At 41.1% G+C, this 12,757-nt stretch overlaps 1 protein-coding gene across 2 annotated transcripts in view; it reads right to left on the bottom strand.

The window, feature by feature from the left end:
• Positions 1-1,874: 1,874 nt before the first annotated feature.
• The window catches only part of ST6GALNAC5 (ST6 N-acetylgalactosaminide alpha-2,6-sialyltransferase 5), a 185,696-nt gene continuing 174,813 nt past the window's right edge, over positions 1,875-12,757 (bottom strand). For both annotated transcript variants that reach the window (XM_007978245.3, XM_007978244.3), the window contains one exon: positions 1,875-2,891. In XM_007978245.3, coding sequence (XP_007976436.2) covers positions 2,660-2,891 — 232 coding nt within the window. In that variant the 3' untranslated portion in view covers positions 1,875-2,659. The remainder of the gene's footprint in view (positions 2,892-12,757) is intronic.

The following is a 12,757-nucleotide window of genomic DNA, read 5'->3' on the forward strand; positions in this document are numbered from 1 at the left end:
GATCGGCCAGCTGTGGCATTGTATTACTGTGGTCTTAAAAGCTAGGAGGGAGCTGATGACACAGCTGGGAGAGAGGAAGAAGGTATGTAACATAACGAGTATGACTTAGGCTTCAAACACAATCAGACACTGAAATCACTGAGGTCTATAAACATAGTTCTGTAGTCATCTTTTATATCAGAGTTTATATTTAATGGTGTTGAATAGTGTTAAGACTGACAGTCATGAAATGGTCGTGGCAAGACAAGAATTCAATTGCCCGCAACCAGGTTCATCAGCACAATCTATCAGAATTCTAGTCATTTTCTTTAATGCTATAATAAAACCACTTTGCAAGTGGTAATTTTTACACTTGTATACACCACATTTTTTAAAAATATGAAATCACATATCCTAGCTACATGTAGATTTAAAACATTTCCCAGTGAAGCCAGGATTTTCCGAATTTGGTCTCTTTTCATTCTTTTGAGTATTTGAGAGGGAGAAGTTACGAACAAGATGGAGCTACCATGATGGTTTTTTCTTAAAGAAAATCTAAAATCTGAAGATACACAGATATGTGAGATATTATTAGATGAGGCAATATAATTACATTCTTGCATATCGAAACTATGCCTTTCCAAATTTCCACAAATATAGAAATTGTCAAAGGAGCCACTTATGTTTGAGCAACATAATCTCTTCAAGTGATTATAAAGGTGGTCTATAAGTAAATTGTATAAAATTTATACACTTTTTCATATGTTGATAAAATACGATGTGTTCAGAGTCCATGCTGTGGAAGACAATGTGTTGGAATAAAATTCATAGTCCCTTTAAAAACTATTGGAAAACTTAAAGAACATATTCCGGTATGTTTTGGACAGCCATTTCAACCTTACTGGCTTTGAACAGCCCAAGTCACACTCAACAATATCAACTTTGATTATGTTATGTGAGTACCCTGATTATGTTTGCATTTTAACAACAGTACTCCATAGAATTAATAGTACTAGTTAGTGTACTAATTAAGAAAAGGGAAAGAAGTGGTAATGTGATAAAGCTTCTTTAATCACAAGCCAGGTCATGTCTGTAAAACAATGTCAGCCTTCATACATAATATTTGCTGGTGCCTTCAAATTAGTTTCTCTAATGCCTTCTGAGTCATGTGTAAAGAAAACACTAGTATATTTATGAGACTATTTTTGAACAATATTACTTGTTTTAATAAAAATCTGTAATATGAATTTATCTTGGCTCTGAATAAAATTAGTCCTTTATACTCCTTCAGACCATGGAATGGTAATGAATATAATCTAAGAAGATTTGTAGTGAGTCTAAATAGTTCATAGCATCAATGAGTCGAATGATAGGGCATGCCCTTGTAGTCTCTTTTCCTCACAGAAGGGCCGCTCTGTGCTCTTATAGCCAGGGAACCCCTTGGAAGTATGCCTTTTGTGTGTGTGTGTCTATCCTGTGTTTTTGTGTTGAGAGGCTGGGGAAGAGGTGGATGGTGATGCTTCGAGAGAAGCAGGGGGTAGATTTTAGCCCATGTGGACTGAGGAAGAAGTGTAGTTTTAACCACAAGAGTGAGATAAGTAATATGAATGTAGATAAGGCCCCCCAAAATAAGGTTCCTGCTACTGTTGGGACCCCATTACTCCAAGTGCAGAGTCTTCAAATGGGTCAACAGAAGGCCACAAGTTTAGATTTGGGATGAAACCTAAGAGGTTTTCTGGTACAGTGACATCATTCTGCCAAAGAAGAATCCAGGGCTCAAGAGAGGACACTCACATCAATTATTACTAAAGAAAACTGCCTTTAAATTTCTCTTGTTAGCATCTTTGTGTTTTAATAACATAGGTTTTGGTTTTCAATTTTGTCCTTTTGGAACATTTCTGCACATTAGAAAATGTCATTGCTATTCTTTCTATAAAAGAACAGTTTTCTTGAAGCCTAGGGGTTCAAAAAATACAACACAACATTTCCAAGTCAAATACCAATTGCATGCTAACAATGAGCATTGTGAACAGAGTAACCCAATTCTAGACCATTTCCAACCATCATTCAGGATTAAAGAGTTAGGAAGGATAAATTACCACATAATCATAATCTATAAAAATACTGGCCTAGATTGCACTAAAAAACTCTCAATAAATAAATATTGGACATTTGCTTTATGAAAGTCAGTGGAGATGTGCTCTTCAGAAATCATGTCCATAGTTTCAGCCTGCTTTTTACAAATCACACATACACAGTCTAACAGATAACAAAGGTTATAGAACAGGAAAGAATACAACTTGATAGAAAAATGTCTTTGACACGGTGTCTCTATAAAGGAATGCAACTAATATTGTTCAGTTGCTTATGTTGCAGTTTCAAAGGCAATACTAAGAGATCCAAAATGTTTTTAGCCATAGTGGTATAACTGAATTGAGTGTTCAGCTCCTAAGTAACACCATTGAAGGGGACAACACTCATTAGGATGCATTAATTCTGGAATTTTTCCTTACAATCCAACTGCACTGCTTTGTCACACCTGGTAGGCATCTGTCCATGGTACTTCCTGAGGAGTGAAGCTGTTTTCTGCTACCCTTTCCTGTCTGGTAGCTCAGGAAGTTCAGGGTCTCGGTGTCTGATGCAGTGAATACTTGGGATTACGGTCTGGCACGCTCAGTCCTTAGAACGCAGGTTTATTCTCAGGATGATTTATAGCAAGTGATTCTGGTTTCCAGTCTGGTTGAAAAAAGTGAATATTGAATGTCCGTGCCCAGTTCTTAAAGACTCGTTTCTCTGTGATAAAGCGGTGATGACTGCCCTTGCGTCCTCGCTCATGGGAGAGGTACATTGTACATTCATCAGGTCCAAAAGGTTCATAATAATGATAAGGTACTGAAGGGTGATTGGGATCCCTGTAGGAGGAAATTGAGATAACTGATTAAAGGAAAATTTTTTTTCCTTTGACTGATTGAGGTAAGATGTTATCTTTAATAAGCTGATAAACACAAATTGTATTTTCTAGTTAAATGAGTTTCGACAAATGGTTTTTCTGATTACACAGTAAGGAAGTGGAGAGGTTTTGAGGTGGTGAAATAAAATCAGTGACCATCATTTTCATCAAAAAGATTGAAAATCAGCTGCAGAATGTTCAGTCTCCTCAGAGTTAGACCCTACATATTAATGAGTCACAACAATAGTATTATTTTCACTCTTCTTGCTGTCTATTTACCACATGCAGTTGTAGAGATATTACCAAAACAAAATATGTCGTTCCCATTCCCCACTACACTAAGCTTCCAGATGTTTCCAGTTATACAGAGAGCATGTCTGCTGGGGTGCATTATGATGTGGCTCCTCTTCCAAGTCTTCTCCTAATCCACTCAGCCTTGTTCACTATGTTCCCACCACACTGGCCTTTCCGGTCAACTCTGCCATGCTCATCCCTACTTCAGGGCCTTTGCACTTGATGGCAGTCACTTGCCTGGCATACTCTGAGTTCACTCCTCACCATTGGGTGTCAGCTCAAATAATATCCTTCTCTGAGAGGCCTTACCTGACACTTGCTCCCCTCACTTCATCTCACTTGAATTCATTTTCTTTATAGCATCAATTGCTCTCTGAAATTGTTGTTACTGTTTACTTGTTTATTGGGTGTTCATGATGGCAGTGTTTTGTCTTATTCCTAGAATAGTCCCTGGTAGGTGCTCAATAAATAATTTTAAAAATTCTGTTGTTGAAAGAAATGTATATGGAATTAGCAGCTAAACAGTAAACTTCTAAAGACACTTTCTTCTCTGAGTATGGAAAGTTGATTATCCTAGCTTGATCCTATGGCAGAAAAAGGAAGACAGCAAGCAAGAGGCCACAATTTTTCTTTTGGCACTTCAGATGGCCTATGTACTCAAAGTCTACAGTATTTTAGTCCAGAAACTCTACATCCTCAGTCCTTGCTTGGTGGCCTGAGAGTCTCCAAGTGTTTTTCTGCCTCTATATCTCTGTCTCAGCCTCAAACAGGAAACACTAGCTCATTTCTTCAAGATGTGTGCACAGGGTTAATATGTGGGGGTGGTAGGTGCCCTTGTTTTAGGGTTAATACAATATTTACGCACTAAAGAGTTTTGGTCTCAGACTGGTTTCTATAATAGGCCAATCTACCCCACCTCTTCTGTCTTTTGAAGAATGAATGGTAAGATTAGTCAAGGTTTCTTGGCAGACAAACTCTCCTAATTTGAGCTATGCTCAGCAACTGGCCTTGTTGCAGAGACTAAGAAGAGAAGACCCGGGCTTCTCAGCATCTTGCAAATCATCTTTCAGAGCCTGATGCCCTAGGGTTCCCACTTTGGTCACCTGGGCTCTCCTCTAAGTATAATAACTTGGTTTCCCAAAGATGCTCATCCTTCCAGACACCTATTTGTTTTCTTCAGAGGAGATCAATACACAAATAGCTTTTAGAGTAGCAACTTTACTGGGGTCAGGGATTGAAGTCTTTTATCAAGAGGGGTGTCATGTTTGTGGCTCTGACAACAATAAACCTTTGAGCTGTTTCTCCTCTTAGGTTAAAGTTCTTCCAGGAAGAGAGATTTATTTTTGTCATGCAGCGTCTAAACATTCCTTATCCTGGCTTGGATGCTATGCTAAATTAACACTTTGCATCTCTAATATGCTTGTCTTGGAATTATCTCTATGCTCTATAGTGAAACACTGGATCCTTTCCTGACTAGTTATTGCAGATTTTATTAATTTACTTACCCTAGACATTGGAATCCCATGAAAATTTTAATAGAACGTGTTTTCAATACAGAGAATGCCTGCTAACAAAAATTCAGGTTGAAGCTGACCACTACGAAGGAAAAAAAGAATTTGTGAGACGTATCTTCCCATATTCATATGGCATAAATTGGGGGAACCATGCCAATTTCATGTTGCCATGGTATTCTTGGGGTTAAGCTTTTGTTCCATTGCAAATCACTTTTTAAATCTGATTCATCTAAGTTTTGGACATTTTATTGGCATCAATCTGACTAAAGAAACAATTAGGTTTCTAAAAATATCATGAGATTGATTTGGCACCTAGGAGTGGAGGGTAATTGGAAACCAGCTAAAGATGCTATAGGATCAATTTCCTTATTCAAGAAGACCATCTCTTTGGAAAAAAAAACTTATCTGACTCTATATTGATCCCCTAAAAGGAGAATTAAACTTACGTATTTGGTTACTGTGATTTCAGAGGTGTCAAGATAAGTTATTCATGTAAGCGAGTTGTTTCCACATGTTAAAACTCTGTCCAAGCAGCAGAAAAGTGCTTTCTGGGAGTCGGAAGGCAGAGCTGGAAACTGCAGGAACATCTCCCCCAGCTGTGAGCCTGCCATCAGCTGGAATTCCCTAAATTCACTATGCCATTTAGAAAGACACTCCTAGCTGAAGGTCATACTTCCTTGGGTCTTTTCTCAAACCTGACTTTCTAAAGGCTGCCCTAGTTTTTTCTTCCTTCACCTGACCTCAGTGAAAACTATGATAAACATCAGCAGAATTTCCACACGAGGAAGCAGTTGTAAAAGGGATTCTGGTGCTCAAGTTCCCATTGTGGGCCTGGTAAGCTGAAGGAAAGGATATGTGGGCTGGGGAGGCAGGAATGGAGATGACCACAGAGCCGGTTCCCCAAGTGGCTGCAGCCTGCCATCCACATTCTGACAGCCAGTTTGAGAACAAGCCCTGCAGAATGATGTGAGGAAGAATTTTTTTTTTTTCTTTTTAGAGGGAGCAGGTGGGGAGAGTGAGGGAACTAACACTTAGTGCACTTGGGGACCTTTAAGGAAATACCTATGCTCCATCCCCCTAGAGTCTGGCTCAGATGACTTGGAGAGGAACTCAGGCACAGGTATTTTAGAAAGTGTCTTAGGTTTGAAACAAAATAAAAAATGTCGGTATTGGATTATAAAACCAATAAAATAAAATAAATATCCATGAGTCCATGATAATTTCAATAAATAACTGAATAAATAAATGGAGGAGAAGAAACAGCATTTCATGACAGAAAAATTCCAATAAACAATGTAGAAAGAATGAGGGACTAGGAAACCATCCTCAGAACGTTGCAGTAATTGTTGCAGGCAAGATGCACCAATGAATGGGATATTAATGGGGAAAAAGATGAGGAGAAATAGGCTATCTGCATAACCTGAAAGTATCTCTCCCAAGTTATTTATTAATGACAAAGGGAAAAACAGTAACTTTACAATGGGTAAGCCCAGCAGACATTACCTTAACCAAGTGATGAAGGTTAACATTGCCAGTAATAAGACATACGGACATCACATACTTCCTGTTATGAGATTCTGGGAAGGGCCTATGGCTTATGTGGTATCCTTCCCAGTAATGCATAACCTCAATCTAAGCACAGAAAAACATTAGATAAACCCCAAGTGAGGGACATTCTACGAAATACCTGACTAGTACTCATCAAAAGTGTCATGAAATGCAGGCAAAACCTGAGGAACCGCCATGGATTTAGAGACTAAGGACACCTGATAAATAAATGCAAAGGGAACCTGGATTCGTTCTTGGAGGAGATAAAGGACATTAGTAGAGAAACGGGTAAAATGTAGTTTAGCTGACCATTGTACTGATGTTAATTTCTTACTTTTGATAATTGGACCACAGGAACGCAAATCCGCTTTAGGGGAAGCTGGATAAAGGTTATATGAACTCTCAGTACTATTTTTGCAATCTTTCTGTAACTCTAAGATGATTTAAAACAAAAATAAACATATATTTTTAAATAATACATATCATAACAGCAAAGCTCCTTAGAAGATTCTAATGGTGGAAAGCTCCTTGAGATTCTAATATGCAGCCAAGTTTGAGACAACTGATTTTGTAAGTACCTGCTCAGCCTCCGTGCTTAACTGGTGTGATCTCCTTTACATCCCCATCAGCCCTCTGAGGCAAATATTGCAGCCCCCGTTTGATAGGGAGCATCTGATGCCCAGGGAGACAGTCCACTGCCTGGCTTTCAGCACACAACCTCACTCATTGTCCATCCAAGCTGCTGGAGTTGATCATTTCAGCTCAGAGCACAGTGCTCGGCACTCCACATATACTCACTTATTTAGTTCTTACAACGCCCCTATAAGAGTGTCAGTCCATTTTGCGTTGCTATAAAAGAATACCCAAGTCTGGGTAATTTATAAAGAAAAAAGGCTTATTTGGCTCATGATTCTGACGTCTGGAAAAATTCAAGATTGGGCATCTGGCGAGAGCCCCAGGCTGCTTCCACCCCTAGCAGAAAGTGAAGGGGAGCTGGCTGGCGTGTGCAGAGATCACAAGGCGAGAGAGGAAGAAGAGAAAGGGAGAGGTGCCAGGCTCTTTTTAACAACTAGCTCTGTTGGGGGCAAACAAAATGAGAACTCACTCATGCCCCACCCCAGGGAGGACACTAATCTATTCATGAGGGATCTGCCCCCATGACCCAAACACCTGCCACTAGGCCCCACCTCCAACACTGAGGATCAAATTTCAACATGAGATTTAGTGGGAACAAACAAAACATATCCACACTATAGCAGAGAGTTACTATTAGCACCCCTACTCTGCAGACAAGGAAACTCATGCCCAGGAAAACTGAAGTTTCGCAGCCAAGGTTTGGACCAAAGCCAGTTGACTCCAGACTCTGTACTCTTAAGAGTGAGGTTCTGTGTCTCGGAAAAACTCCTGTCCCCCAGGTGGGGTTTCTGTACTAATGGCACCCAGGTTTCGTGGGCATCAACAGCGTGTGGTTAAAAGCAGCTTGTCCTTGCTGCTTTCCTCTGAGCTCTTGCTACAGAGGAGCCCCGTGTGTGGTGCTTGTGATCTGCTCAGGGTGTTAAACAGAGGCTTTGTGCTCATGTACAGTTCTGCCCATCAGTGCTAATGGCAGCAGGGGTTTGTAATGTTCCACTTTTTGACTCTTCTAAAGCTAAGTTTTACAACTGAAAAAAAACTCATAACCCTAACAAGCAAGGGAAGACACTTCCATTTCTGGGTACTGACGAGGTGTAGGACATGTTGCTCCAAAATATGGTACCTTGGCATTTGAGGAAACAACAGAAGCAGGGAGATCACTTTTGCCTCCCTTCACCCTTCTCCTCTGATGCAGGTCATAAAAGATTTCTTTGCCCTCCTCTAAAGTAGGTCATAAACCTTCATTCCAGAGGTATCCTCCATATACCCGGAGGAAAGGAACATCCCTATCCTCAAAGACAAGGAAATGCCAAAAAGAATCTGGACAAACAGACCTTGCTACCTCCCCCCACCCACCCTGGTTTATTACCATTAGATCACACCTTCTTTGTCCAATCCTACTTCTTCACAACTATCCACTTCCTCATCAAACTTAGCATAAAAATAAGGAGATCTCCCTGTTTCTTTGGCTCTTCATTTCTGAAGGCTCTGGTGTCATGTAAAATTTATATTAAATAAATGTGTATGCTTTTCTCTCGTTAAATCTGTCTTTTGTCATAGGAGACTCAGCAAAGAACCTATGGTGGAGGAGGAAAAGAAATTGCTTTTTCTCTCCTATAGTATGATCTAGGTTGACCCTGCCCACTGGGTTTGGGGCTGGACTAGGCAGAAGGCTGCAACTATCCTGAGGAAAGAATGGTGTCTTGGCCTCTTTCTAGAACTCCTAGACATTCTCTTTAAACACATTTCTATTCTTGGTGCGGTACCTGGCATATAGTAGGTACTCAGGAAATGTTTGAAGAATAGAGAGAATAGAGTTGAATTAATAGCTGTGAAGCTGCTAGGTTGTTCTGCAACTGGCTTGCACTGGGGGCTTTGGTGACACTATGAGGCGTTGGGAAGAAAATATTCTTGCAGCAGTGCTTCCCAAGCATCTGTCACAGTCCTGGAGGTGCACTGAGCCACCCTTATTCTACTGCCTTAATTTCTGGTCCTTGGATCTTCTTTTGGGAGGAAAAGAGCTGTATACCTTGGAAGCCCATGGAATAGCATTGTGTGTCTGGGCGCATGGAGCACCAAGAGCCTGCAGCTGCCCACACTTTATGGGACAAAGAGCTACAGTGAATCACCCAAGCCCCACCCTCACCCTGGAAGAAACACAACCATATATTTTAAGTCTACTTCATAAAACGTAAACCACATGGGTGGCATTGCCATTCCACACCCGTCTTCTGTAAGTAAGTTTCCGATTCTACCCGGTGGACTGTCGCCAAGTAAGAACTTTCCCTGTTAGGCTGGCAGCTTTATTAATGTTCACTAGCTAATAATTCTGGCAGCATCAACTCTCTGATATTCACGATACCTTTGAGATGTCCTTCACATTACAGATGAGATATTAATTTAGTTCCATGACAGTGATCACTCTGAATCATTACCCCGCTAATTAATACTCAAGAAACGATGGGTAACAGAGAGTTGTAAACTTGGTAATGTGCTAAGTATGACCGGAAATAAGATTATTAGGTAGAATTTAAATGCTTGGCCCATTATTATCACAAATAATTTACAATGGAAAATGAGATTAAATACTCAGCATAACTTAGTTTGGAAAGCAACGACAACCGATCTTTTCACGCAATTTATAGGCCATCTAGAGAGAATGAATTTGGCTTACAGTATGGATACGGCATGATTTAAGAGTCCACTGTCCACAGAATAATATATTTTGATGTTGTCTCTGGTGCAACATGGCATTAATTTTCTCTAGCTTTCTGAACTTTGATGTGCCTGAAGTCTGGTGATACAGTGAGGGTGGGGGACTGATGCCTGAGCCCCTCTTTGAGTACCCAGAGCTGGCTCTGGCTGAAAATAAAACAAGGTGGCCTCCATTGACTTCTGGGGCCCCCTCAAAATCTGAATTTGCTAGTTAGAGTTTTAATGTGCCTGGCACTTTTGGTGTTGCAGTAATAATGTTTAGAATCAATCTCTTAAACACCCCCATGGACAAGGCTTATTTTTGTTTCTCATTGAACTAATCTGTACTGAAGATACACTCTATGCCAGACACAATGACAAGTGCTAATGATACAAATGTGGATTGATACAGGGGACTCCTCTTAAGGAGCCTAGAGTCAAACAAAGGAGATGGACAAACCAATCAGTGAGATGGTGTAGGGCAGAGGTAGACGGAGGCCCAGTGGGCCCAGTAGGTCTGACTCAGATGGGGCTATTTGTGGTTTTAAATATGAAATGTGATGCTATCTTTCTTCCTAAGAAGTCCATGGGCTTAATACTTTAAGTGGGGACCAGAAGTTTTCTTGCCAATGAATGACTCCTAGAAGTAACTCCGGCCCTTTGGGTGAGATGAGAAGGTAGACCTCCAGGACAGCAGATGGGAAATGACTCTCCAGCCTACCCATACTTCCCCCTGGGGATCAGGCACTCACGGATTGCTTGGCTGTTTGCACCCCCAAGATATAATTCAGCTCTTCTCTCTCTGTCCCACTGCCTCCCCTCCCTCACACCATGCATATGACAGCTGACATTCTCTTTGGGACAATAAGAAGGTGATGATTCCACTCTCCTGAAAAGTATGAAAGAGTTTGATTTAGATTGGAAAGCAGCATGGTTGTGTCTTAGACTAGAGGTTGTTAAAGTTCTTATTTGTCAAAGGATCTTCTGCTGAAAAGAAATCTTATACAATAGCCCGTATGCAAACAGAGCCAAGTGGGTCTGCCCCTGACCAAGTAGGGTGGAAGGGTCCAATATTCCTGTTGTCCTAGCTCCTTATCCGTGTGCCACCTGATAGAATCAGAGGAATGCAAGGACTTCTCTGAGTCTAGTTTGAAAGTTGGAGACAGATGGTCCAATAAAGCTCAGTGGGTCAGATGCTACTGACAGGCAGAGAGTGAACATCAGGTCCCACTGGCACCTCGAGTAACCTTCTGTACCTCATGATTGAACCGTGGTCAAGTGAGTCTCAGGTGACTGAAGACAGAGACCCTGTCTCATTCATCTCTGGTTACCTCCCTGGTGCCCAACACGAGTTAGCGGAATGAATAAAACGCTTGTGGTTTATTTAGTTAGTGACTTTTTTGAGGGTACTAATTGTGTCTTACGGTCTGAAATGGTTAATTTGCCCAAACTGAACAGTTGGCTCTCTTTTTGTCTGCTAAAATCTGCTCCATGTGGCTAGCTCTTCATTGCAGTGAGACACTGGGAACTTTAGGGAAGCTATAGAAAGGCTAGGCACACTTTGAGCAGCCCATGAGATGCCCTGCAAGGAGCTGGAGGCCACATAATGCCAGTTCCGTAAAATGCGCCAGTGAGTATCTACAATTGCAGATCAGTGAATCCCTTCACCCCATAACTTTCTGTGTACTGAACAGACCCTGGGACTTTGCTAAGCATTCTTCGTCTATGACTTAATGCAATTATCATATAAACTCACAATGCAAGAGAGTTTATATGATAATTGTCATCACCATTTTGCAGGTAAGGTTTCTGAGATGCAGCATTAGGTAACTTGCCCAGTATCAGTCACTAAGCCTCAGTGAGTTCAAGTAACTTTCTCAAGGTCAGAGTTTCTGAGAGGCAGAAATGGTTATTTTTATCCATACACAACACACTTTACTATAGCACTACAGAGAGCAGAGGACACAACCATTCATTCCCTTGATATTTATGAAGTATCTGCCATATGCCAGAAGAGCAAATATCTACTGTCCTGTGTTCTAGGTCTCAAACACTGAACTAAACACACAAAACTCTGCTCTCAGGGAGGCTATATTCCAGTGGCCCCAGCCAGTGTGAGCTCTGCCACCTCACAAAACCATCCACAACCATTTTTGGCCCTGGCGATAGTTTACCTCCTTAAGCCATGGAGCTCATGATACATGCACCATGTTTTCAGCCCCTAATAGTTCTCTGCTTCTTTCAAAATAAAGATAAAAGAGGGAATGGTCAGATGAGTAGCAGACTACCATACCAGTTGCTTTTTCATTCTCTGGTGGTGAGGAAGGTACTGTTTACAGACTCATTTGACTCTTAGATGAAGATTGCAAAAGCTGCCTCTTTTTATAGTCACATGGTAAGTGGCTTTGCTGTGTTCTTTATATTATGGCATGGGTAAGGCTTATTATAAGCTTCCAGGAGGCAAGGATCTGTGTCTTCTTCTTTGAAGCCCCCTTAAGTTTTTTTTTTTTTTTTTTTTTTTTTTTTGGGACAGAGCCTCACTTTGTCGCCCAGGCTGGAGGGCAGTGGAACGATCTCGGCTCACTGCATCCTCCGCCTCCCAGATTCAAGCAATTCTCATGCCTCAACCACCCGAGTAGCTGGGATTACAGGTGCACACCATCATGCCTGGCTAATTTTTGTATTTTTTGTAGAGACAGGGTTTCGCCATGTTGGCCAGGCTGGTCTTGAACTCCTGAGCTCAAGCAATTTGCTTGCCTCAGCCTCCCAAAGTGCTGGGATTACAGCCGTGAACCACCACACCCAGCCCCCTGCTCAAAATTCTTGGTATCTTTCAGGGAAACTCTCAAGTGCTTGGGATAATGTTAATAATATAAATTATTTTACATATCTTATTAATATTAATGATATTGATACTCTTTCCTGAATACTGTGTGCTAGGAACTGCATCCAACACTCTACATCTATTATCTCATTTAATTCTCACCATGACCTGCTTGTTCTTCTTCTTATTTTCTTATACCCATTTTACAAACAAGGAAAACAAGGCTCAAGGCCCCACAATTCGAAACTGGATGCCCAGTGGTCCAGTCAACATGTCCTGGAAATGCAGATGAATGGAACCGGGGAATTCATCTGTGCCACT

The sequence above is a fragment of the Chlorocebus sabaeus genome, chromosome 20 (genome assembly GCF_047675955.1).
Source record: "Chlorocebus sabaeus isolate Y175 chromosome 20, mChlSab1.0.hap1, whole genome shotgun sequence".
NCBI lineage: Eukaryota > Metazoa > Chordata > Mammalia > Primates > Cercopithecidae > Chlorocebus > Chlorocebus sabaeus.